This window comes from Symsagittifera roscoffensis, chromosome 1, assembly GCF_963678635.1.
Source record: "Symsagittifera roscoffensis chromosome 1, txSymRosc1.1, whole genome shotgun sequence".
NCBI classification, from domain to species: Eukaryota; Metazoa; Xenacoelomorpha; order Acoela; family Convolutidae; genus Symsagittifera; species Symsagittifera roscoffensis.
In genome coordinates this window covers 86973542-87001463 of record NC_087062.1, presented here as the reverse complement: position 1 = coordinate 87001463, position 27922 = coordinate 86973542, and the positions used below count along the sequence as shown (strand labels likewise).

The following is a 27922-nucleotide window of genomic DNA, read 5'->3' as shown; positions in this document are numbered from 1 at the left end:
TATCCAGTAGGTTTTGTACATTTTTGATTTAATGATATGTTTTAAATTTCAAAAAATCCAGTGTACGGCTCTCATGAGTTCATTTCTCGACAAAATGTGGTTTCGATCCCCAGATGGCGCAAGGTATTTTTAGTTTTTTTCTTTTCTGGCGTATTTTATTGAGATTTAGGTTCTAGATAATTGTTGTTTTTGCTTACGAAATACAGCTTAGCATCTGTGCCAAGAAAATTTTTGGCTCCCTTGTTGATAGCATTCTTTTCTAAGTAAAAAGTTCGGTATCAAATTAGGCTCTCGATTTGAAAGTTGTGTTATACGAAAAACAAAATTATCTATTGATTTAGTACCATCACTTTATGGTTACGTTTTAATCCTAAAATTTTCCATATAATGAAATTATCCAAAATTTAACAGAGCGCAGTGGTTTTTGAATTCAATTAACACGTGTTTCGATGAAAGAATAAACACAGATGTCGCCTAGAAAAAATTATAAATTATTAAAAACAATTATTTCAAAAACCGTTGTCGCCAAGAAATTTCCAAAGTTTCAACATAATCATCTGTCAAGGTATACAGATTTAGCTGCTAACATGGCATAATGGTAAGTTTGCAGATAAGAGCCAAAAAGTCTTCGAGAATATCTGCATAAGTTCTATCGCCCTTCCTCCCTGTTAACAGTTTCGCCTCTGTGTCAAAGTTCTGTTAAGGTAGTTCGAGTCGGCTCATTTTGAAAGTCTTGTTCATTACAGACAAATGAATTTTCGGTGATAGCAAAAATTTGAAAGTTGTATTCAAAAACGAATTTAAAATTGTTTCCTTTTTTGTAGTGTGGACAATGAGATACTGATTTTGGTCTTTTACGAATCCAATGGTAACTGTAAATTATCTTGTCTTGTAGCTGCGGATGGTAAGTTTCAAACGAATTCATTGCCTAGCGCAAATCACATTAAATCATACATAACTTCATTCATAGATCATATATGAGAACCAGAAGAAATTTACAGCTGGTTGGCATTATGTTTGATGTTTATGTTGTAGCCAGCGCCCAATGAGCAGGACGAGGCCGCATTGAACAGTGAAGAAGTTAATCAAGATGAAAATGGTAAAGAGAAACCAGAAGGAGCCAATGATGACAAGGATGGTAAAGGTGAAAAATAGCTTAGCATTCATGGTTGCTCTCGTTAGTTTTTAAGAGTAATGAACGTAGTGAAGACTCTTATGTAGTTCTTGCTGATTTTTTTTTGTTATTTTTTCAGGAAGTCTTTTCTAATAACTACAGGTGTGCATTCATACATTAATGCATTTATGAATGCACTTAGGTATGTGTTCACTTTTTGAGTTCAATTGAAATTCATCTGCTGAAAGTTACCTAAATAGACCTCTCCAAATACGAACGTGGAAATGGCGTAGAAAACGAACGATTTTTAGTTTCGAATGGGGAATTTAATTTTTAGATTTCCAGCGGAATAAAAATTTTACCTATTGATCCAGTTTTCTCTTGTTGGGTTCATGTTATCAAAAAATGCCATTCATAAATTGTTCAAGAAACTCAAAGAGCCTCAAGGGCATCTATTTTTTTTCTTTGAAATTCGAAAGTTGAGATTTTCCAGAAATTCAGTGTTTTTCCATATTTCATTACTCTTTTCCAATCTTCGATTGGCTATGTTTTATTGCTCCGACCACGAAAAGTCGAGAAATATTGGTTTGAAATTTAAGAGCTTTTAACGAGTAAAGTGAGAAGAGTCACTTTTCGCCGAGAGGGATAATATGCGGTCTTTTTTGGCTTGAGTAACTAATTAAGTCTCGCACTCTGCCTCTCCAAAAAATAACAATTGTGAAATTTTTAATAAAATTTGGTTTTTTTGTTAAGCATAACCGTGGTCGGATATTTGCATGTTTGTCATTTGAAATTGGTTGAAAGGGTATTATCATTTAACAATTGATCGGTCGATCTATCTGTATTGATCTTTTGAACTATTGCATCCTTTATCCTTTAAGAATTCTCGACTTTTGGTTTTAAAATTGGATATATTTTTAAGAGTAAAAGAACCATGTGATTTTCACTTATATTAATCAGGATGATTTTTGTTTGTTTTTCCAAAAAGTCTTAATTTTTTCACGCTCTTATCTGATTTTTTGCGATTTGATTTGTAATGTTTTAAGTTAACGCTTTTCCTTTATTTACACCAGCGATCAACTTAGTGTATTATTACGAACCATCTGTTTTTATAATCTAACTCGCAAATAAAAGTGTTCATTAAAAGTCACTTGTTTGAAATTTCTCTGTAGTAATGGAAATTTCATAGCATCTGTTCTCTGCTTTGTTGGTGGCTAGTATTTGCTGTTATTCAAGCGTCTGTGGCTCAGAGGGGAGGAGATTTAGCTTATTATTTAGTTGTCGGAGGCTTAACACAGCGCTCAGCACTAGTTCTAATTATATTTGATCGCATTTTTACTGCATAGAATTTAATAGCATCTATAGCTGCATCATTCTTAGCTAGTCTTATGAAATTTTCAATGACCCGTGGCGCGGATGCCAGAACGTGAGACTCAAAAATCTGTAGGTTGCGGTTTCGAATATGTCACATAGCAAAAAATTTTCCTAATTTGAGGCTTCTTCGCAAGTTTCTTAAAATCGGGAGCAAGACTTTTTTCCCTGTAAACAAATTTTCTTACGTTCTTCTTTATTGACTTCTTTCTTCTCCAGGTTTCTTCCAGGTTTCTTCCAAATTTAAGCTTCCTTCCCCATTCCAGGTTCCTTAACGGTGCCTTTCCTAATGTCTTGGGTCGAGTCTCGGCTTGACCTTTTTTTCACTATGTGTGTAATTGAATAATTGTTTTTTTTCGGCAAAAATTGAATTGTCGGACTTTCATTTGTCTGCTCAAGCTTTGTCGGCTAGGCTGCAACATCATTGATTTACTGTAAGCAACTTTCATTGCAGCTGCAAGTGCTGCTGTATTCATTCTAGTTTCAGGCAGAGAATTTAAATTTGAAAGGTTTTGTAAAATTTTTCGGCTCAACTTGGGCTTGCTCAAAGATTGCCGGCTTTGCTTCTTTTTCATAAGTTTTGTTCCGTTGCTAATTTAATAGTTTAAAGTCTGGTTTGTTTGACAAGAATAAACTTCTATCGAGACACAAGAAAATTTAAAATCGAAAAAAGCGATTAGTTTCAAACAACATTTTAATATTAAAAATTGATTTCAGAAATTTTCCATCTCTAAATATCTCGAATTTTTGAAATGCATAATTTTTACATAGTTTTGATTTATGCTTTCCAATTCAATACATTCAAAGTTAGTGTGGAAGCCTTCAGTTTTTTATAATCCAATTTATTACATGCAGAATTGTGACTACTTGTATTTGGTGCCACTTTTGCTGCATCGCATTTGCAATTTATTAGCATGTGTAGCTGTTTTATTTGTGGCTTGTGTAAGCAAATTGTCAAGGGTTTGTGGCACAGTTGCAACGACAGGGGATTCTAAATCTCCTGGTCTTAGGATCGAATCAGCCACAGCAAACGTTTTATTTTTCAAGCCCTTTTTTTATTTTTCTTACCTCACTATATAGAGCTGCTGATTTGTCGTTTTCTCGCCAGTGTTCTGAAGCGAAACTTCATCTCTGTGTACACTCTTAATCTCGACATCGTAGGTTCGAATCCGATAAAAAGCGAATGTTTTATTATAGAAAGTTTTTTTGTTAACGTTTTCTTTTTTCATTTTGAGTTGCTTCTAAACGTCATTGAACGTAGTTCAGACTCTTACATAGGTTGTGATGATTTTTTGTTCGTTTTTCAAAGAAAACTGTAAAAATTTGTTCTGGCTCAAATTCATTTTTTCGCGGTTTGAGTTTAGATCTCTTATGCTCAGTTCATTTCTTTTGTTAAAAGGCAGGAAATCTCCACTATCGAACAGCAGAAGTGTTAGCAATTTTTTAAGAGCTCATGGCGCAGATTCGAAAACGGGAGAAACCAAATCTTGAGTTTGCAGGTTCGAGTGCAACACGTCCGAGGCTGTTTTTACTTACCCGAGGCTTATTTCTGCTTTGTTTTCTTTGCTGCGTTTTTGTCGTTTTCTTGCTTGTATTTACGAAGAACAGCTTCGCTCAAGTCTAAATGAAGGCAAACTTTACTATCTGACAAGAAAATTTAAAAGGTCACAAAAAATCCAGTTTGATTTAGTTTTCTCTGTTTAGTGTGATAAATTTACTAAAAAAGTGCCAATGATAAATAGTTTTCAATGATAATTAGAGTTTCAACGTAATATAATTATTCTCGAAATTTGATTTTTGTTCGAAATGTTTCAAATGTTTTAGATTTCTCAGTGGCAAAAAAGTCATTAAATTTGGTCACGCTCAAATGCCGTGTCACGGCAATAAAAGTGCGTTGATGACGAGCTCTCAGTTGACCTCTAACATTCACTTATGAAAAAAAAGCTTCGCTCGACGAATTAATTGTCTGGAATGTGGTTGGAATAAGAGAATTTGATTATGTTTAGGCAGGCAGGATAGCCTTTCATAGATCCTCTGCGAATTGCAAAAACCAAAAAAAAAATCTATTTTTTGCGGTTTGATTTTTTATTTTTTAAATTAATTCAATTGAAATTGGTTGCTGAAAAGATAGTAAATTACGCTTTCGATTAACAAAAGTTCAGATGGCGCAAAAAACGCGAATGACTTCTTGTTTCAAAAATTGCTTTCAATTTTAAACAAGCAAAGCTTGGGTGATAGTATGAAATCTCTTTTTTTCCAACCTAAGTCTCAAATAGTGTTCGTTTTGAAAGTGTCTATTCTCAAAATGGGTTTGTTTCATCGAGAAAGTGTCAATCACAAAAGATTCTGTTATTTGAAAGATTTTCGAGGTGATATATTTTTTCTTTGAAATCAAAGGTGAGGAAGTTTTAAAAAACGGAAATCAATTGGCTATGTTTTATGATGTGTCTGCTTTAGAACAGAATCTGTTGTCGAGGAAGACGAGTGTGTTTGGGGCGTTCTGCTGCTTCCAGGATGCGTATGTCAACATGCCTCTGCAGAAGTGGGAGATGAGACCGAAGGGTCAGGGGCCGAACAACCTCATCATCACCATCAAATCCACTGTGGCCGAAATTGAACTGGAGATAAAGGTAACAGCTGGAGATTTCAGAGCACTTCAGTAGCGCTGCGGTACGTGAAACTAAACAGCCACAAACTGAAGTTAATGCATTAGTTTTTTTCAGAAATAGAATATTTTAATTAAAAAAATATGAAATGACATGAATTATCAAACCAAAGAGATACCAATTGCATCTAATTTCGGGCATAAATTTTTTCGAATTGATATAACCTTGAAATTTGTTTGAATTGATTTAGGATAAAGAGCGATGTTAAGAGTTACTGTCTAAATTTTCAGGATTTACTGCACACACAGTGCACATGTTTTAATTTGTTTGAATACTTTTGTACTACAGGGATAGAAATGTTATAGTATGTCGGGAGTGAAAAAGTTTGTACAGCGCCATAGATTTAACATTAATGGTAAGGTAATGGTATCTATTGCCTGTCGGTATTCCTCTTTGATGCTATAACTGCAGATATGTACGTTTATGCACTGAAGAAATTTATTATGATTTTTAAGTTGTGTCGTGTTGTGAATTATGTGTGTGGTTCATATGTGTTCTAGGATGACAAGTACAGATTGAACTTCCACCCAGAGAGGGAGCAGATGGTGAAGGAGTTGGCACCCATGTGTGGGGAGTGGATTGAGCCCCTGGAGTTGGTGGACAGACTGTCCTCCATTGGACTCAACATTTTCCCGCAGACATACTCACACGAGTAGGTCAGCATATGCGAAAAGGTAAAACACATGCAAAACTGAACACACTTACCTACCTATCATCGAACATACTTGCACCAAACATACTTGCCCCAAAACCGACCAAATTATGAGGATAAGAGTAAAGAAAGAAGATTTTATTTTCACATCCTTATAGTCACTTTTAATTCTGTGAAAAATACTCGAAGATCTTTGGAGCGTTTTGTGCTTGAAATAATGGGTTGGTCCTCGACGTTTTTTAGTCATTTGATTATATTTATCCTTCTCATTAAACTAAATTATACTGGCTGAAGTATAACCTTTTAGCTAATTGTATATGTTGTGTTGCGGGTTCATTTGCCTCGTACTAATTTTTACTATAACATGTGCTCTGAGTTTTGACCGACAGTTTAATCCAAGCTTAGGGTTCCCCTGTTCAACCTTGTAGAAGCATTGACTGTTCATAGAAATTGATGATTATGCGATGGAGGGAGGGGGTTGCAGATCGAAGCACAATAAGGGCTTAGCTTCGTTTGTAATAGGACCTGGAGTCGGAGCGATTCGTGTACCAGCAGATGGCTCTAGTGGCATCTGGGGTCTCCTTCACCTGGAGCAGATTGAACGCGGAGGAGATCCTCACCCAAGACCAAATTGTGATACATGCACATGATGAAATGCAGCCACTCAACGAGTCCGGAGAGGTAATTTATTGATTCTAATCTTTGAAACAGCTGGACCAGCTTTACTTAACAGAAATTTTTTTGTTTCCATTACAGGGCTCATAGCCTAATACAGGTCTGATTCGAGTATCTTAATCCAAGTAACGTAGTTAAAATGGCCAAAATTTGATTCGAGATTTTTCCTATCTTCATTACTTGCGAGAGGAATGTCTTAAACGTGAGCTCGACTTTTTTCACGTCCACAGCTTTTCTTACAAATCCTATTTGCTTTTCCTAAATGCTTTATTATTGAACCTTAACAAAAGCAGGTTTGTTCCCATTTGGCTTAGAGGTAACGTGGTCCCTTTTGCAACCTTAGATCTGGGTTTCGAGTCCCGATCTGACTTTTTTAGGTAATTTTTGTTGTCAATAGGTATGAAATTGACATTTTTCGGGCAAAAAATTGACTTTTCGCACTTCGTTTGTCTGCTCGAGCTTTTTCGGCTTAATTGCCATATTACGATTTTTAGTATAGTTGTACTTCACGTGTTGCTCATTGCAGTTCTGAGGGAGGGACTTAACTTTGTACCAGATCATTTTTGTTTCGGTTCAACTGGTGTCTGCTCAAAGATTGTTGGCTTTGTTTCCGCTTCATAAGTGTTTTCTAATGCTAATTTAATATTCAAATATTTTGCTTGGCATGTTTGCTTTCAGAATCAACTTTCATCAAGACAAAAACTTTTGGTAGAACTAGTTTTCAGCATTTTTCGTGTTTTTTCAACGTCTCATGTTTTTAAGAGTAATAAATGTAGTGAAGACTCTTATATAGGTCGTGATGATTTTTGAGGAATGGATTAAAGTGGAAAAGTTTACAGCAAAAAAATAAAGGTCAAAAAAACGTGATTGACTTCTAATTTCGAAAATGGATTTTTATTTTCAGATTTCACAGCGGAATATAAAGTTTACCTAATGATCAGCTTTTACACATGCGTAGCGAAGTGTATTACTACAATGCATCTTTGTTGATACATTTTAATACATCAAATAACGAAAAAAGCTATGCAACAGTATACTAAAAAAACTTTATTTCAGAATTTTTTCAATTCAAAGTTGCAAAATTTTTTAAAGCATATTTTATGCACAATTCTGCACAAAACTTATCAATTTATTCTTTGCAAATTTAGTGTGGTTGCCTTCACTTTATATTTAGTGGTATTTTTGCTGCAAAGTTTTGGAAATATATTAGCATCTGTAGCTGTTTTGCTGATGGCTAGAGTAAGGCGCTTTGCGAGGTACAATGGCCTAAATGCGAGGAGATGAGACACCAAATCTACAGGTTGGAGGGTTTTGTAATCCATCACATAGCAAAACTCTATTCAAGGCTTTTTTTAACAATTCTTTTTTTTTCATTTTTAGCTGAAATTTATCGTTTTCGCGGTTGTGTTTGCGATGTGCAACTTCGCCTCTATGCCTCAAATTGGGCCAATTTTATCAAAAAAAATATCAATCATAATTTGTTCTTGAAATCAATGAGCTTCAAGGCATTCTATTTTTTTTCTTTGAAGTTCGAAAGTCCTCGCCAGTTTTCTTGTTGGTTTGCGTTTGTTGACTCTTTTCCAACGCTCTGTCGTCTATGCTATGATTCATAAATCGCTGAAAATTTTCTCTTAGTATCCCGTTTCTGCTCAATTAGAAAAACTCGCTTTGACAGCTGAAAGCTCTGTTTACTTGGAGCATTAAATTCCATAAGGATATTGTTAGGTTTTTTACCGCTTTTCAAGCTCGAACTGATAATAAAGAAAAGGTTGAAAGTTTTACAGTAAAAGAATGTGCTAACTGCGAAAGTGCTACGATAACTGAAATCCAGATTGTGATATATATTTTGAATTTGTATAGTTGTTCGCGAATCAGTCAAGTGTAACAGAGAAGACCCGTAAAAGGCTTAAACTTGCACACAGATTCCAGGTCACACTCAGGTCACTCGTGTCATAACTATTTTTGTTTTTATTTCATTGATTTTAAGTTCAGCTGAATTTTGACTATTTTTTGGCCAACTTTTTGGTTAACGTTTTTTTTGTAATCCAATCGGGATTTTATTGGTTGATCACTTATCATCCTAGTTCATTAATTCAGATTATTCTAAGTGTCAGAGATTAGTAAGTGGCCGTGGATAACTTGAAAATTTTAATTATGTTTGGGATTTGAGGGATGGGGAGCGGATAGATAAATTAATTTTCAACGCTCTCCAAAAAAAAAACATTTTATGAAGGGAAAATAAGTGGTCGTGGATAACTTAAAATATTTATACATGTTCGGGATTTAAAGTATGGGGGCGCGGATAGGTTACAATAATTTTCATAGCTCTCTTAAAGTTAATGATAGTTTTTGCGTTGCTTTTGGTAAAAATTTTCCTAGCAAATCATTGTTTTTGCGGAAGGGGAGGGGCTAAATAATGGCCTTTTTGTGATTATCAAAATCAGCTGGTGTTATTTTAGCAGGAAGACTGGTGTCTGCTGCTTCTGGGTCGTGAACAGAAGTACAGACTGGCAATCGATGAATTTGCGGAGACCTTCTTCACAGATGTGGCGCAAGGACAGCAGGTGCACTTCGACATGATACACTTGGTGGAGCCATGGCTGAGTGAGAAATCAATGGAGAAAATAGTACAGTCCATTCCTGTCTTCATAGACACAGTATAACAAATGCTAATGGCAACCAAGCTCATCACTTTCTCCGGAGGAAAAAGTATAAAGTTTTGAGAACTACAGAAAATTTATCTTGTGTAAAAATAGATTTTAGAATTGCAAATTGTAAATAAGAGTTTGTACATAGTTCACGAAATGTACATAGAGCTAAAATTGTAAATCATTGAACCATATCTATCTCTACAGATATACGAGATCTACGAGGAAAAGATAATAGGAGATAGAGGCAAATTTTCAGCTCAACACAGCATTCGTTCTCTTTTACTCGAGCGGACTTAAACAACATTGCCGAACAAAGAAGTTCGTTCTGCAAGGAAAACCACACGAGATTACTGATTTCCATCTATTTACACTTCCGAACGTAGTGTAATAGCAGGACTATTCTTTTTTTTCCAACCGAATTCGCAAATATTGATGCCACTTTTACGGGCTTTTTGATAGCATATGCTTTGACATTGGATTAATAATAAGTTGATGCATTTTGACAGTTATTGCATTTTTTAATTCATCAAATGAACTGAAAAAAGCTATTTGATTCATACAACTTCATGAAAATAAAACCTCGATTTCAGAAATTTTCCAAATCATAATATACACAAGCGTCAGCTTAGTCTATTTTACGAACCTTTTTTTTTTTTTTAATCTAAGTCGCAAATATTCGTGCCACTTTTGGGGCATCTTCGCAGCTTTTTGATTGCATGTGCTTTAACATTCGAATACTAATAAGATAACTCAGTTGATGTCTATTAAGTTCATCAAATGAACCGAAAAAAAAACTATTTGTTTCAAACAATATGACAATAAAAACCCGATTTCAGATATTTTCTAACTCAATCTCTCGCAATTTTGAAATGCATAATTCATACATAATGTGGCTTTATGCTTTGCAATTTGTTACATGCAAAGTTAGTGTGGATGCCTTCAGTTTCTTATATTCCAAATTATTATGCAAATTTGTGTCTATTTGCATTTGGTGCCACCTTTGCTGAATGGCATTGGCAATTTATTAGCATATTTAGCTGCCTTATTCGTGACTAGAGTTTGTCGATGGTTGAGCGTCCATGGTTGAGTAGGTTCGAATCCGAGGCGTATCCGAATTTTATTTCATTCGAGCCTTATTTCTATTTTTCTTTTGTTGCACTTTATAGAACTTTTTTTTTGTCGTGTTCTCACTAGTGTCTGCGGAGCGCAGCTTCACCTCTGTGTTATATATTTACACTTGTGAAAGTGTCTGTCTTGCAATCGGGAACAAGACATTTTTCCATAAAACAATTTGTTTTACACTGAAAAGTCGAGCTTACAACATTTCTTTTCGTCCTGCTTTTTTTCGCTGTGTCAGCTTATCTATTATTTATTTAAATGCGGCTTCACTACCTCGCCATGTTTAAGCTTTTTCAACGTATTATTTTTGCATGTGTAATGAAAGAATCTTTCACTTTAAGCAAATCTAGGGGTTGCGAGTTTGGCCTCCAATTACGAAAGCCCAAACTCCTATAGTGTACGAGACACTACGTTTTTTTTTTCAAAAAGTTTCAGAAAACTTTTACAAAATATTTTACAACACTTAAAATTCTCAACACTTTATTTGGGTGCTGTCAGAGTACTCTCAAGGATTGCGAATCTTGCCTCCAAATATGAGTGCTCAAATCCTTGTAGTTTTCGAGATGTGACGAGTTTTTATGATTTCTCTTTAAGTTTTCAGAAAATTTAGATTTTAAAAAACTCAAAAGAATGGAAATTTCCATCCCTGTAGTGGGGTTTCCAAACTCTCAGGAGTTCCAAATTGCAAATCTTGCGTTCGAATGCGACTGCTCAAATGCTCTTTGTTGCCGAGATGTGATTTTTGTTGTCTTTTTTAATTTGTTCAAGGAACTTAGGTATAAAAAATTTCATCAAGTTTGAAGTTTCCGTCTCTAGTGAGGCTCTGTCAGGATGCTTCAAGGAATTGCGAGTCTGACATCCACATATGACAGCTCAAATCTTTCTTTTTCGATGTATGTTTTTTTTAAGATTTTGTCAATGTCAGTGTACTCTCAGAAGTTGCGAGTCTTGACTTCAAATATGACTGCTCAAACCTTGGTAGTGTCTGAGAAATTACGTTTTTAATGGTTTTTTCAAAAAATTGTCAGAATACGTAAATTAACTTTTTTTCTTCAATTTGAATTTCCTAACCCTGTAGTTGGAAGCTTTCAGAGTACTCTCAGGGGTTGCCAGTCTTGCCTCCAAATGTGATTGCTTAAATCTCGGTAGTTTCCGAGATATGACGTCGTTTTTTATGGTTTTCTAAGAAATATTTTTAGAAAACTTAAGTTTGAAGTTTCTCAAAATTTGAAATTACCAACACTATTTAGGTACTGTAAGAGTATTCTCAGGAGTTGTGAAACTTGCATCCAACTGCGACTGCTCAATTTTTTTTTAGTTTCCGAGATGTAACGTTTCTTAATTTGTTTTAAAATTTTTCAACTAACTTAGTTGAAGGATGCACATTTTACTTCCAATATATGCGGTTTTTATGATTTGTTAAAAACTCGAAGCACCAGAGGTGCTTTACACTCTAGTTAGTTCTTATCGCCATTCTTGTTGGCTTAGTTTACGTTCTATTTTTTTGAGTGATTATTTTGAATCATTTTGAATACTATGTCGAAGTTTCTAGCCATGGTACGTCTTACTCTCGATTTTTAACTTTGCTGATGCTTTTTTGACGGAAGTGGTGTCAGATTAGTTTCGGAACGTAAATATCTTTATTTGAGCAAATTGCTTTCGCAGAGTTGTATATAAGAACAATATAAGGCTTTTTAATGTCAATTAACGTTGTGAAGACACTTATAATGGTTGAATTTTTTTATGAATAGTTTTTAAAGTTTGTTCATTTCCAAATTTTTTTTAGTTCAATTCTTTTCCTTTGTTGAAAAGAAGCTCTTGAGTTTCGAAGAGAGGGCTTATATACTTTTTTTCTGTTAATTTCGAAATTTGATGATTTTTCAAAACAAGCCTGTTTTTTTTGTAATTTTTTCGCGTTCATTACGTTTGGTAAAGTAAGTGTCTTTATTAAGTGTCCTTCCATTTGCAACCAGCATACTAGGTTGCAAAAAATTAGGAAAACTCATTGATTCACAAGTTTTTACTTAAGTGGTTTTCTTCTTGATTAATTTCGATGGAGAAAAAAAGTCATCACGATGTATGACTTTTGTACTAGGATATTTTCAGTATTGAATTTTTTGGCTAATTTGACCTGCACTAATTCAACGCAGAATTCTTTTTTAAAAAGTTCAATAGTTGGACTATAATGCTACCTTACATTTTTTGGCTTTTTATGAAAGTCCTAATGATTTTTTTTTTCAGAAAAATTTGTTCCCGCTAAATTTTGATTTTTCGCGTTTAAACTATTGATTTCTTATGAAGTTCAGTTCCTTTCCTTTGGTTAAAAAAAGGCAATTTCAACTATCAAACAGCAAAAGTGTATAGGTCACAAAAAAGGTGATTGTATTTTAGTTTCGAAAGAGGTTTTCTTTTTTCAGTTTTCCCAGCGGAATAAAAACTTCACATAGTACTTTTTTTCTCAAATTGAGTTAATTTTATCAAGAGTGTCAACCATTGTTTTAGAAATTCAAAGAGCTCTAATGCAAAACAGTTTTTTCTTGGAGGGTCGGAAGTTTTTCAAAAAAAAAAGTCGGTATTTTTTTTGGTTTCCTTGCGTTTATTGGTCTTCTACCTCTTTTCCAGCTGTCCTTTGGTTATGTTTTTAATGCGGGATTTTTCTCCCGTTTTAAGCAAGTTTCATTATAATTGAAATTCAATTTGAGTCATTCTTGCAATTTGTAAGTTTGCCACCTACGGTTTTTTATTATTTTTTCGCTTCAAAGATTTCCTCGGCTTAAACTGTTTCAGTTTCTGTTATAGATGTAAGTTGCCTCAGAAAACGTCATTTGAACGGCAGATACATAATTTCATGCATTTGTAATTCGAGAGTGAGGTAAATATTTACAGCTCAAAAGCTTTTATGAGTTTTTCTGCTCTTGTCTTCTACCTAAAAATTATCTGATAAATTTTGTTTCTAAGCTAATTTTACACCGGTAACCGTGTTTCTCGACTTATTATAATTCACGTGTGAGAAGAGTTTTTTTCGATATGATGTTTTCGAATTTGTTTTTTAACATATTTCCTATTTGGCTAGGATCCGGGCTGTTTGTGTGTTGTATCGCAAGTGCTGCGATTGAGACGCAAGAGACACGTCTGAATTCCTCTTTGGTTTGATCAAATAAAAATGTTTGCATTGGATTTTTATCATGAATCAAAACTGCCTATATGATTTTAAAAGGGCTGGTTTTGGTACAAAAAGTCGTAAAAATTGTCGACTTTTAAAACTTGATACAAGATGTCATGTTTTAGTTATGCAATTTTGAGAATTGTGAACCGCAACTTCTACAAAATATTGAATTTCGAAATGGTGCTTGAATGTTAATTTTGATATTTCTATAGTTCTAAAATCTTTGGTACAAATCTTAGTAGCATCAATTCATTTCATAATCTCATTAAATATTAAAATGCATTTTTAGGCAATTCATTCATGGTTTTACCAAAAGTTTAGAAATTTATCTTCAGTTTTGAGCTTATATTGCATTTCACAGCGTCAGAACAGTGTTGCTCATTTAATTTGGGTTATTTCATCTAGCTTCTTGAGGTTGCGGTACATTTCTGACATGTAGGTGAACATCACTTTGTATTCTGGTTTCTTCCCCATTAGAATGAGGTTTTCGGGGTCAATCAACTGAGGCACTCCACCCAGCTCCCTAGATCGAGATAAACTACGCCTCTAAATGAGTATCAACCATGTTATGGATCTGGTTACCCCCTCCCCTCTCTTTGGTACCTTGTAAAATGTTCCCTCCCGTTTATTATGAAAGAATTGAACCGTTACGATTGTACGATTTCAGTACCTTTTTAGGAGGTTCACCCTTTTTTGCAAAAGGGGGGAAGTTAACAAGACTCCATGTCGTTTATACTCCAAAATAACCATCAATGGACAAAGTTTGAAAACTGGATTGATCCTGAGAATTTTTTGCTGACAAATCCGAAGGGAAATTGGGTGTGTTTTGAGAACCAACCTGGTTGTCATAACAGTTTGCTTGTATGAAGAACTGCTCATTTAAGAATATTCCAAATATTCATAGCCAAATCTGATGTTCTCATGTATAAAAAAGCAGTTTTGGCTCAACTTTTTCAATCTAGTCCTGAAAAATTTGCGCAAAACTAAGTGTTTTGGAGTTTTTTCTGGGAATTGTTGTTTATATTGATTGATTACAAGAATTTATACTGACTCCGATTTTTGAAAAGCAAAAGTGATGCGCTCCTTGCGCGGCATTTGAAGACAGTCTTCGAATGAGAATGCGTTTGGGAAGTAGAAGTGTACAATGGCACAGAATGCCACTCCGTCCGAGAAAGAACTCGTGATGTTCTTCACCGGGATTCCCTGCAACCAATTAGTTGTTATTTTAATTAAAAAATTAAATTAAAATTTTCAACTGACATCATATATTTAAAGCAAATATTTTTTGCAAAAGTCATCAATTTTTTTTGGTTTCCTTGCGTTTATTGGTTATCTACCTCTTTTCCAGCTGTCCTTTGGTTATGTTTTTAAAATTGTTTCAATGATTAAATAAATGTTGCGATGATAAAAGTTTTGACTAAGCTTCCACCCGATTTTTATGGTAACCCATGTGGCTTGGTCTAGGTCCAGTTTTTGACAATTTTTTGATTCAGTCCAAAAGACTTATTTCAAACTCACGTGTGTCATAGTGCATTTCTGAGCCCACAAAATGATCTGTTCTTTGGCTTGTGAGGCACTTCTAACTAACCCCCCTCCCCCGAGTCCCCTTGAAGCAGTGGGGGCAGTCCCGAGGGGGAGAGAGTTCCTGAGCTGGCTTCATCGGGGGTCAGAGCGCTCTTAGTGCCTCTGAAGCAAAACAAGGTAATGAGATTGGGCATCACTTTAGTGACCCTCAAATGAGGAATTGTAGGTAGAATGCATGTTTCACACAGGAATATAATAACAGAAGCAAAGATGATCAATTTGATTAAAAAAAATTTGCTCAATTTATGTTGGGACTTTCAAAAATGAGCATAGTAACTCATAGTCTAGACATTTTTGGGAATAAGTTGTACATATCAGTTTGAATTTTTTATGAAAAGTTTTTAAAGTTTGTTCATTCCCAAAATTCATTTTATTTAGTTCAGTTCTTTTTTTTGTTGAAGAGAAGCTCTTGAGTTTTAAAGAGAGGGCTTATATTTTTTTTTCTGTTAATTTCGAAATTTGATGATTTTTCAAAACAAGCCTGTTTTTTTTGTAATTTTTTCGCGTTCATTACGTTTGGTAAAGTAAGTGTCTTTATTAAGTGTCCTTCCATTTGCAACCAGCATACTAGGTTGCAAAAAATCAGGAAAACTCATTGATTCACAAGTTTTTACTTAAGTGGTTTTCTTCTTGATTAATTTCGAAGGAGAAAAAAAGTCATCACGATGTATGACTTTTGTACTAGGATATTTTTAGTATTGAATTTAATTGGCTAATTTGACCTGCACTAATTCAACGCAGAATTTTTTTTGAAAAATTTCAATAGTTGGACTATAATGCTACCTTACATTTTTTGGCTTTTTATGAAAATCTTGTTGATTTTTTTTTCAGAAAAATTTGTTCCCGCTAAATTTAGATTTTTCGCGTTTGAACTAATGATTTCTTTTGAAGTTCAGTTCCTTTCCTTTGGTTAAAAATGGCAATTTCAACTATCAAACAGCAAAAGTGTACAGGTCACAAAAAAGGTGATTGTATTTTAGTTTCGAAAGAGGTTTTCTTTTTTCAGTTTTCCCAGCGGAATAAAAACTTCACATAATACTTTTTTTTCAAATTGAGTTAATATTATCAAGAGTGTCAACCATTGTTTTAGAAATTCAAAGAGCTCTAAGGCAAAACAGTTTTTTCTTGGACCACAGCGTCAGAACAGTGTTGCTCATTTAAATTGGGTTATTTCTTCTAGCTTCTTGAGGTTGCGGTACATTTCTGACATGTAGGTGAACATCACTTTGTATTCTGGTTTCTTCGGTATTTTTTTTTGGTTTCCTTGCGTTTATTGGTCTTCTACCTCTTTTCCAGCTGTCCTTTGGTTATGTTTTTAATGCGGGATTTTTCTCCCGTTTTAAGCAAGTTTCATTATAATTGAAATTCAATTTGAGTCATTCTTGCAATTTGTAAGTTTGCCACCTACGGTTTTTTATTATTTTTTCGCTTCAGAGATTTCCTCGGCTTAAACTGTTTCAGTTTCTGTTATAGATGTAAGTTGCCTCAGAAAACGTCATTTGAACGGCAGATACATAATTTCATGCATTTGTAATTCGAGAGTGAGGTAAATATTTACAGCTCAAAAGCTTTTATGAGTTTTTCTGCTCTTGTCTTCTACCTAAAAATTATCTGATAAATTTTGTTTCTAAGCTAATTTTACACCGGTAACCGTGTTTCTCGACTTATTATAATTCACGTGTGAGAAGAGTTTTTTTCGATATGATGTTTTCGAATTTGTTTTTTAACATATTTCCTATCTGTTTACAACTCAGTGGCTTTCGCCTTATTTTTTTGGCTAGGATCCGGGCTGTTTGTGTGTTGTATCGCAAGTAATGCGATTGAGACGCAAGAGACACGTCTGAATTCCTCTTTGGTTTGATCAAATAAAAATGTTTGCATTGGATTTTTATCATGAATCAAAACTGCCTATATGATTTTAAAAGGGCTGGTTTTGGTACAAAAAGTCGTAAAAATTGTCGACTTTTAAAACTCGATACAAGATGTCATGTTTTAGTTATGCAATTTTGAGAATTGTGAACCGCAACTTCTACAAAATATTGAATTTCGAAATGGTGCTTGAATGTTCATTTTGATATTTTTATAGTTCTAAAATCTTTGGTACAAATCTTAGTAGCATCAATTCATTTCATAATCTCATTAAATATTAAAATGCATTTTTAGGCAATTCATTCATGGTTTTACCAAAAGTTTAGAAATTTATCATCAGTTTTGAGCTTATATTGCATTTCACAGCGTCAGAACAGTGTTGCTCATTTAATTTGGGTTATTTCATCTAGCTTCTTGAGGTTGCGGTACATTTCTGACATGTAGGTGAACATCACTTTGTATTCTGGTTTCTTCCCCATTAGAATGAGGTCTTCGGGGTCAATCAACTGAGGCACTCCACCCAGCTCCCTAGAACGAGATAAACTACGCCTCTAAATGAGTATCAACCATGTTATGGATCTGGTTACCCCCTCCCCTCTCTTTGGTACCTTGTAAAATGTTCCCTCCCGTTTATTATGAAAGAATTGAACCGTTACGATTGTACGAATTCAGTACCTTTTTAGGAAGTTCACCCTTTTTTGCAAAAGGGGGGAAGTTAACAAGACTCCATGTCGTTTATACTCCAAAATAACCATCAATGGACAAAGTTTGAAAACTGGATTGATCCTGAGAATTTTTTGCTGACAAATCCGAAGGGAAACTGGGTGTGTTTTGAGAACCAACCTGGTTGTCATAACAGTTTGCTTGTATGAAGAACTGCTCATTTAAGAATATTCCAAATATTCATAGCCAAATCTGATGTTCTCATGTATAAAAAAGCAGTTTTGGCTCAACTTTTTCAATCTAGTCCTGAAAAATTTGCGCAAAACTAAGTGTTTTGGAGTTTTTTCTGGGAATTGTTGTTTATATTGATTGATTACAAGAATTTATACTGACTCCGATTTTTGAAAAGCAAAAGTGATGCGCTCCTTGCGCGGCATTTGAAGACAGTCTTCGAATGAGAATGCGTTTGGGAAGTAGAAGTGTACAATGGCACAGAATGCCACTCCGTCCGAGAAAGAACTCGTGATGTTCTTCACCGGGATTCCCTGCAACCAATTAGTTGTTATTTTAATTAAAAAATTAAATTAAAATTTTCAACTGACATCATATATTTAAAGCAAATATTTTTGCAAAAGTCATCACTTGACTTTGTAAAACCAACTCTAGGTATAAAACTTTTAGAGTATTGACCCTAGTTAAACAAAATAAGAACTGTAAATCAAAATTTCTTATAATTCGCAGTCTGTATCAAGATGGCCTGTTTTGCATTGTTTTTCCCCAAAATATTCCCGTGCCAGGTATAGTTTGTCAGTCAGACAAATTTCAATAATAAACAACTGTTTCGATGATTACCCTTGCGATAAGCAACGGTATTGCAATCAGGTACTAGACGTTTTTTCCCGTAAATAGTTTTGTTCACATGACTCTTCTGGAATCATTCTAGTAAGCATTCCAAACTCATTTAGCCTGGTAGTAACGAATACTCCTAGGAAGGTAAATTTCCTTGGTTCGAATCTTATCAGGACCTGTTTTTACAACGGTATGTATTCTGTTTCAAATTATTTGTTGCATATCTTTTGACGGCTTAGCCGCCTTATCTTGAAATTGTTTTTTTTTACTAAGCGCTTTTTTGTTGCTTTTAGCGTTTGATTTACTTCTGCTGTTCGAAATTTTAACTGCCTTGACTTCGTATTTTTTCTTTTTTTGTTTTGCTTTTAAGTATTTAATCCCAAATTTATTCGGCCTATTCTTTTTATCGTCTTAGTGATCTAATTTTGTGTCGTTCAGGGGAAACAAAATTTTTCTTGGTGGTTGTTTTTTTTACCACTCGGTTTGTTGAAAGTTTTTTTTGTATTTTTTGGCCTAAAACGCTTTGGCCTATAATATATCGGCTTAGGCTTCTTTTTGAATTATTTGAAGAGCAAAAAAGTTTTATCTAATTATTTTGAATGTAGACTTTAGATTTTGTTGCGGCGGAACGTGTGTCTGCTCCAGAATTGTCGGTTTCGTAAGTTTTATTTTGATGCTTAGTTTGCGTTCAATTGTTTGACTTCTTGGCATACTTTTTAAAAGTTTTTTTTTCAAGACAATATTTAGACTAATGAGGAAAGTTTTCGAGAGTTTTCTTACGGCTTTATCTCCATTTCTTTCGGTAAATTTATCGTGCGTGTTGTATCACAACAAAAGCAAGCTTCGCTTCGGTTGTGTTTGTAAAATTTTTAAAGGTAAAGGTCTTCAGTTCCAAGATTTCGGATTACTTTTAGTTTTTGTTTTTCTATTGTCGCTTCATCTGCAAGAAATGATAGTCATTCGTTTTTGTATTGCAAATTCTCCGAAGCTCTGCTTCGCCTCTGTGTAAAAAATTGTTTCAATGATTAAATAAATGTTGCGATGATAAAAGTTTTGACTAAGCTTCCACCCGATTTTTATGGTAACCCATGTGGCTTGGTCTAGGTCCAGTTTTTGACAATTTTTTGATTCAGTCCAAAAGACTTATTTCAAACTCACGTGTGTCATAGTGCATTTCTGAGCCCACAAAATGATCTGTTCTTTGGCTTGTGAGGCACTTCTAACTAACCCCCCTCCCCCGAGTCCCCTTGAAGCAGTGGGGGCAGTCCCGAGGGGGAGAGAGTTCCTGAGCTGGCTTCATCGGGGGTCAGAGCGCTCTTAGTGCCTCTGAAGCAAAACAAGGTAATAAGATTGGGCATCACTTTAGTGACCCTCAAATGAGGAATTGTAGGTAGAATGCATGTTTCACACAGGAATATAATAACAGAAGCAAAGATGATCAATTTGATAAAAAAAAAACTTTGCTCAATTTATGTTGGGACTTTCAAAAATGAGCATAGTAACTCATAGTCTAGACATTTTTGGGAATAAGTTATACATATCAGTTTGAATTTTTTATGAAAAGTTTTTAAAATTTGTTCATTCCCAAAAATCATTTTATTTAGTTCAGTTCTTTTTTTTTGTTGAAGAGAAGCTCTTGAGTTTTAAAGAGAGGGCTTATATATTTTTTTCTGTTAATTTCGAAATTTGAAGATTTTTCAAAACAAGCCTGTTTTTTTTTGTAATTTTTTCGCGTTCATTTTGTTTGGTAAAGTAAGTGTCTTTATTAAGTGTCCTTCCATTTGCAACCAGCATACTAGGTTGCAAAAAATCAGGAAAACTCATTGATTCACAAGTTTTTACTTAAGTGGTTTTCTTCTTGATTAATTTCGAAGGAGAAAAAAAGTCATCACGATGTATGACTTTTGTACTAGGATATTTTTAGTATTGAATTTATTTGGCTAACTTGACCTGCACTAATTCAACGCAGAATTCTTTTTGAAAAATTTCAATAGTTGGACTATAATGCTACCTTACATTTTTTGGCTTTTTATGAAAATCTTGTTGATTTTTTTTTCAGAAAAATTTGTTCCCGCTAAATTTAGATTTTTCGCGTTTGAACTAATGATTTCTTTTGAAGTTCAGTTCCTTTCCTTTGGTTAAAAACGGCAATTTCAACTATCAAACCGCAAAAGTGTATAGGTTACAAAAAAGGTGATTGTATTTTAGTTTCGAAAGAGGTTTTCTTTTTTCAGTTTTCCCAGCGGAATAAAAACTTCACATAGTACTTTTTTTCTCAAATTGAGTTAATTTTATCAAGAGTGTCAACCATTGTTTTAGAAATTCAAAGAGCTCTAAGGCAAAACAGTTTTTTCTTGGAAGTTCGGAAGTTTTTCAAAAAAAAACAAGTCGGTATTTTTTTTTGGTTTCCTTGCGTTTATTGGTCTTCTACCTCTTTTCCAGCTGTCCTTTGGTTATGTTTTCAATGCGGGATTTTTCTCCCATTTTAAGCAAAATTCATTATAATTGAAATTCAATTTGAGTGATTCTTGCAATTTGTAAGTTTGCCACCTACGGTTTTTTTTAATTTTTTCGCTTCAAAGATTTCCTCGGCTTAAACTGTTTCAGTTTCTGTTATAGATGTAAGTTGCCTCAGAAAACGTCATTTGAACGGCAGATATATAATTCCATGCATCTGTAATTCGAGAGTGAGGTAAATATTTACAGCTCAAAAGCTTTTATGAGTTTTTCTGCTCTTGCCTTCTATCTAAAAATCTGGTTACCCCCTCCCCTCTCTTTGGTACCTTGTAAAATGTTCCCTTTCGTTTATTATGAAAGAATTGAACCGTTACAATTATACGAATTCAGTACTTTTTTAGGAAGTTCACCCTTTTTTGCAAAAGGGGGGAAGTTAACAAGATTCCATGTCGTTTATACTCCAAAATAACCATCAATGGACAAAGTTTGAAAACTGGATTGATCCTGAGAATTTCCGAAGGGAAATTGGGTGTGTTTTGAGAACCAACCTGATTGTCATAACAGTTTGCTTGTATGAAGAACTGATCATTTAAGAATATTCCAAATATTCATAGCCAAATCTGATGTTCTCATGTATACAAAAGCAGTTTTGGCTCAACTTTTTCAATCTAGTCCGGAAAAATTTGCGCAAAAATAAGTTTTTTGGAGTTTTTTCTGGGAATTGTTGTTTATATTGATTGATTACAAGACTTTATACTGACTCCGCTTTTTGAAAAGCAGAAGTGATGCGCTCCTTGCGCGGCATTTGAAGACAGTCATCGAATGAGAATGCGTTTGGGAAGTAGAAGTGTACAATGGCACAGAAGGCCACTCCGTCCGAAAATGAACTCGTCATGTTCTTCACCGGGATTCCCTGCAACCAATTAGTTATTTTAATTTAAAAATTAATTTAAAATTTTCAACTGACATCATATATTTAAAGCAAATATTTTTGCAAAAGTCATCAATTTTTTTTGGTTTCCTTGCGTTTATTGGTCTTCTACCTCTTTTCCAGCTGTCCTTTGGTTATGTTTTTAATGCGGGCTTTTTCTCCCGTTTTAAGCAAGTTTCATTATAATTGAAATTGAATTTGAGTCATTCTTGCGATTTGTAAGTTTGCCACCTACGGTTTTTTATTATTTTTTCGCTACAAAGATTTCTTCGGCTTAAACTGTTTCAGTTTCTGTTATAGATGTTAAGTTGCCTCAGAAAACGTCATTTGAACGGCAAAAACATAATTTCATGCATTTGTAATTCGAGAGTGAGGTTACTAATTACAGCTCAAAAGCTTTTTTGAGTTTTTCTGCTCTGGTCATCTACTTAAAAATTATCTGATAAATTTTGTTTCTAAGCTAATTTTACACCGGTAATCGTGTTTCTCGATTTATTAAAATTCACGTGTGAGAAGAGTTTTTTTCGATATGATGTTTTTGAATTTGTTTTTTTTTAAAACATATTTCCTATCTGTTTACAACTCAGTGGCTTTCGTCTTATTTTTTTGGCTAGGATCCGGGCTGTTTGTGTGTTGTATCGCAAATGCTGCGATTGCGACGCAAGAGACACGTCTGAGTTCCTCTTTGGTTTGATCAAATTAAAATGTTTGCAATGGGTTTTTATCATGAACAAAAACTGCCTAAATGGTTTTAAAAGGGCTGGTTTTGGTACAAAAAGTCATAAAAATTGTCGACTTTTAAAACTCGATACAAGATGTCATGTTTTAGTAATGCAAATTTGAGAATTATAAACCGCAACTTCTACAAAATATTGAATTTCGAAATGGTGCTTGAAAGTTAATTTTGATATTTTTTTATTTCTAAAGTCTTTGGTACAAATCTTAGTAGCATCAATTCATTTCATAATCTCATTGAATATTAAAATGGTTTTTTAGACAATTCGTTCATGGTTTTACCAAAAGTTTAGAAATTTATCTTCAGTTTTGAGTTTATATTGAATTTCACAGCGTCAGAACAGTGTTGCTCATTTAATTTGGGGTATTTCTTCTAGCTTCTTGAGGTTGTGGTACATTTCTGACATGTAGGTGAACATCACTTTGTAGTCTGGTTTCTTCCCCATTAGAATGAGGTCTTCGGGGTCAATCAACTGAGGCAGTCCACCCAGCTCCCTAGAACGAGATAAACTACGCCTCTAAATGAATATCAACCAAGTTTTGGATCTGGTTACTCCCTCCCCTCTCTTTGGTACCTTGTAAAATGTTCCCTCCCGTTTATTATGAAAGAATTGAACCGTTACGATTATACGAATTCAGTATCTTTTTGGGAAGTTCACCCTTTTTTGCAAAAGGGGGAAATTAACAAGATTCCATGTCATATATACTCCAAAATAACCATCAATGGACAAAGTTTGAAATTTGGATTGATCCCGAGAATTTTTAGCTGACAAATCCGAAGGGAAATTGGGTGTGTTTTGAGAACCAAACTAGTTGTCATAACAGTTTGCTTGTATGAAGAACTGATCATTTAAGAATATTCCAAACATTCATAGCCAAATCTGATGTTCTCATGTATACAAAAGCAGTTTTGGGTCAACTTTTTCAATCTAGTCCGGAAAAATTTGCGCAAAACTAAGCGTTTTGGAGTTTTTTCTGGGAATTGTTGTTTATATTGATTGATTACAAGAATTTATACTGACTCCGCTTTTTGAAAAGCAAAAGTGATGCGCTCCTTGCGCGGCATTTTAAGACAGTCTTCGAATAAGAATGCGTTTGCGAAGTAGAAGTGTACAATGGCACAGAAGGCCACTCCGTCCGAGAAAGAACTCGTCATATTCTTCACCGGGATTCCCTGCAACCAATTAGAGTTATTTTAATTTAAAAATTAATTTAAAATTTTCAACTGACATCATATATTTAAAGCAAATATTTTTGCAAAAGTCATCATTCGATTTTGTTAAACCAACGCTAGGTATAAAACTTTTAGAGTATTGACCCTAGGTAAACAAAATAAGAACTGTAAATCAAAGTTTCTTATATTTCGCAGTCTGTTTCAAGATGGCCTGTTTTGCATTGTTTTTCCCCAAAATATTCCCGTACCAGGTATAGTTTGTCAGTCAGACAAATTTTAATAAAAAAAAACTGTTTCGATGATTACCCTTGCGATAAGCAACGGTATTGCAATCAGGTACTAGACGTTTTTTCCCGTTAATAACTTTGTTCACATGACTCTTCTGGAATCATCTCTAGTGAGCATTCCAAACTCATTTAGCCTGGTAGTAAAGAATACTCCTACGACGGTAAATTTCCTTGGTTCGAATCTGATCAGGACTTGTTTTTACAACGGTATGTATTCTGTTTCAAATTATTTGTTGCTTATCTTTTGTCGGCTTAGCCGCCTTATCTTGAAATTGTTTTTTTTTCTGCTAAGCGCTTTTTTTGTTGCTTTTAGCGTTTGATTTACTTCTGCTGTTCGAAATTTTAACTGCCTTGACTTCGTATTTTTTCTTTTTTTTTGTTTTGCTTAAAAGTATTCAATGCCAAATTGTTTCAGCCTATTCTTTTTATCGTCTTAGTGATCTAATTTTCTGTCGTTCAAGGGAAACAACATTTTTCTTGGTGGTTGTATTTTTACCATTTGGTTTGTTAAAAATTATTTTTGTATTTTTTGGCCTAAAACGCTTTGGCCTATAATATATCGGCTTAAAGGCTTCTTTTTGAATTATTTGAAGAGCAAAAAAAATTTATCTAATTTTTTTTGAAAGTAGACTTTAGATTTTGTTGCGGCGGAACGTGTGTCTGCTCCAGAATTGTCGGTTTTGTAAGTTTTATTTTGATGCTTAGTTTGCGTTCAATTGTTTGACTTCTTGGCATATTTTTAAAAGGTTTTTTTTTCAAGACAATAATTAGACAAATGAGGAAAGTTTTCGAGAGTTTTCTTATGGCTTTATCTCCATTTCTTTCGGTAAATTTATCGTGCGTGTTGTATCACAACAAAAGCAAGCTTTGCTTTGATTGTGTTTGTAAAATTTTTAAAAGTGCAGGTCATCAGTTCCAAGATTTCGGATTATTTTTAGTTTTTGTTTTCGATTGTCGCTTCTTCTGCAAGAAGTGATAGTCATTCGTTTTTGTATTGCAAATTCTCCGAAGCTCGGCTTCGCCTCTGTGTAAAAATTTGTTTCAACGATTAAATAAATGTTGCGATGATAAAAGTTTTGACTAAGCTTCCCCCCCAATTTTTATGGTAACCAATGCGGCTTGGCCTAGGTCCAGTTTTTGACAATTTTCTGGTTCAGGCCAAAAGACTTATTTCAAACTCACGTGTGTCATAGTGCATTTCTGAGCCCATAATATGATCTGTTCTTTGGCTTGTGAGGCACTTCTAACTAACTCACCTCCCCGAGTCCCCTTGAAGCATTTGGGGCAGTCCCGAGGGGGGAGAGAGTTCCTGAGCTGGCTTCATCGGGGGTCAGAGCGCTCTTAGTGCCTCTGAAGCAAAACAAGGTAATAAGATTGGGCATCACTTTAATGACCCTCAAATGAGGAATTGTAGGTAGAATGCATGTTTCACACAGGAATATAATAACAGAAGCAAAGATGATCAATTTGATACAACAAAACTTTGCTCAATTTATGTTGGGACTTCCAAAAATGAGCATAGTAACTCATATTCTAGACATTTTTGAGATTAAGTTATACATATCAGCGCTGCGGATCAACAAAAATCGAGAACGTGTTTCTTCATTCGAAAAAGTAGAACCAAAAAAGCACCTCGAATAGAATAGTTCTCAAAAATGGCCAACAAGCTGTGTGAAATAGATTTTTTCTGTTTCTGCGTAACACATGTTTTCAGTAACTGATTTAACGATCATAAAAATTTGAATACTTAATTAATGTTACGGTCTCTCTCGAAGGTTGGGAAATTACTTCAAAGAGTTACATTTTGGTATCGAGAAAAATCTGTCTCATTTCTTAAAATCTGATTTCTGACTCAGGATCTGATTCATTACTTGACAAAATTAACACAATTTCAAAAAATTGAAAAATTTTGTTAAATAAAAGTTCATTTCAAAATTTTACCTCGACTGACACTAAATTATTTGAACAACCGTACCCTCTCTGAAAGCATCAGCTTTTAATTGAAAGCTTTTACCAGATTACTCTGGGTCTGAAAAGGCCAATTTTTACCATTTCTAACCAATTTTTGCAATGGCGTGAAAATATTAGAAAGAAACATAGTTAAGGAAATTTGTCACACTAAACAATGCATTTTTTTTCTCGTTTTAAATGTTTTTTTTTCGCATAATCAACTCTGATAACCTTTTTGTTTGAGTTCAATTACCATTTTTACTCAAAGATACTATTTCTGTCTTCGAAATGTTTTCAAAATCGTATGCTATTAAAGCTCGCCGGACAGTTGACCTAAGCAAAGTAATAAAAAGTTTCTATGGGAGTGAACATTTTTTGAATAAGCCGATTATAAAAAGTTGATCATACAAAGTCAAACATTTTAAAAGAGAAAATTTCATTCTCCAGTGTGGCAAATTTTTTCAACCATGTTGTTTCTAATATTTTCATAGTTTAATTTTGTTCACTAGAGTAGAGGAAGGATCGCTCCTATTGCTGCGGTACAAAAGTTTTGTTTTTTGTATGCTCTTTTTGCCTGATTTCTAAATCTGAAATTAAAACCTTTTTAGGACAAAAAAAACAGATTTGTAAGAAAATGTGAATTTTTTTGTTTTTTTTAACGGAATTTTTGGAACAAATTTTGTTTTAACATAACATTATTTTCACAGTAACCTTCTACCCTTTTAGTTTACTTTTTAATGTGACGGTAAGAATTTTCACGAAGACTTTTGACTGGCCTCAATGGCTGTTCGGTGGTCGCCAGAGTAGACATCATCGAAGGTCTAGGAGCTGATCTAAAGGACGTAACAATCAAGTATTACGTAATAAACAGACATATTGATAAAATTCGAATAATATTGTTCACGGAAAACTAACTTATATGAAAATAAGAATGAAATTAATTTATCTGCTAAGATATGAAATCAAGTTTGATCAGATTCGTTGAGCTTATGTTTGTTCACATTGTTCTGTTTTTTTTTGTTTTTGATGCAATTCATGGACCGTTAGCTTTTCACACAAAAGTATTCATCAATTTTCCAGATTTCACAATTTTCATGTTTAAACTTCAAATCAAAAACAAATACGACAAAATCAGGAAGCAAGTGGTTATATCGAGGAAATGGTAAAATTCAGATTTGTGACTCAAATGTTTTGTTTTATGGCTTGAGCTGAAAATGTTGTATGTTCCATCATCGCAATTGTTTTTCCCGTTACGCTCTCTAGAGCTACTACAAAATCTCACCTGTTTGCTTTGTCCCCGGACAAAAATGTGTGAACTGAAAAAAAACAACATAAGTCACATTTTTTCAGATAAGTATTTTGTTTTTGCATTAGCCTTGAATGAAAATTACCACAAATTTTGCATGAATTGCAATAAAATGACCCATTCATCTCGATTATGTGGTTTGAGAATTCTTTTTTTGGCTCAAAAGATAGTTCTTAGTTTTCTTTAAACTATTCTACTTAACAAGCAGAGGGTTAAATGCGGCAATTGGGTTTCCATGATGCTCAAATTTAACACGAAGAGTCATCAAACACGAAGAGTCAAATTTAACACAAAGACTGGATCTTTTACCACTCCTTTTGACAAATGGAGGAATTCCTTACTAGCCAAAAGTTCTCATTAGTTGAATTAATCTTTTATAGGGCTGAATGTTCTTTAGTATGTCCTGTAGCATAAAATAGTTGAAAAAATAGCCCGTTTCTGAAGATGATGATAAATATTTTGTACCGGTTAAAAGTGAGCGGTCTAAATTCATTGCACGGTCGAATACCAACTGTGCATCGACTAAATTGATGTTTCAAAGGCAAAAAGTTTTGGTTTCTGGAACGTAAAGTGATGATTAAGATTTATTATTTTTCAAATTCACTTGGATCATGTCAGGAAATTGTCTCGCAACAGCTGACTTAGGTTTTCATGGACAAGCCTCAATAAGCTGTTTTTAACTTTTTGCATCGTTCTTGATGAG

At 34.1% G+C, this 27922-nt stretch overlaps 2 protein-coding genes across 3 annotated transcripts in view; one reads left to right on the top strand and one right to left on the bottom strand.

Moving 5' to 3' along the window:
- LOC134840404 (dynein axonemal intermediate chain 7 homolog) overlaps positions 1 to 9319 on the top strand; it is a 28264-nt gene extending 18945 nt beyond the window's left edge. The window contains 5 exon segments of the mRNA XM_063856189.1: positions 1036 to 1138; positions 4943 to 5115; positions 5652 to 5825; positions 6326 to 6484; positions 8941 to 9319. Of these exon segments, the coding sequence (XP_063712259.1) occupies positions 1036 to 1138; positions 4943 to 5115; positions 5652 to 5825; positions 6326 to 6484; positions 8941 to 9201 (870 nt within the window). The 3' untranslated portion in view covers positions 9202 to 9319.
- A 7780-nt stretch (positions 9320 to 17099) lies between these two features.
- LOC134857165 (smoothelin-like protein 2) lies at positions 17100 to 25363 on the bottom strand. Of its 2 annotated transcripts, none has more exons than XM_063873542.1 (3): positions 25146 to 25363; positions 23525 to 23676; positions 17100 to 17395 (listed from the first exon to the last, which is right to left on the bottom strand). In XM_063873542.1, the coding sequence occupies exons 1-3, from the start codon at positions 25152 to 25154 to the stop codon at positions 17251 to 17253; spliced, it is 306 nt and encodes a 101-aa protein (XP_063729612.1). In that variant the 5' UTR covers positions 25155 to 25363; the 3' UTR covers positions 17100 to 17250. The 2 variants fall into 2 exon arrangements, with proteins under 2 accessions (XP_063729612.1, XP_063729611.1); XM_063873541.1 differs by lacking the exon at positions 17100 to 17395 and adding an exon at positions 22713 to 22997 and having other exon boundaries at positions 25146 to 25351.
- Positions 25364 to 27922: the final 2559 nt, after the last annotated feature.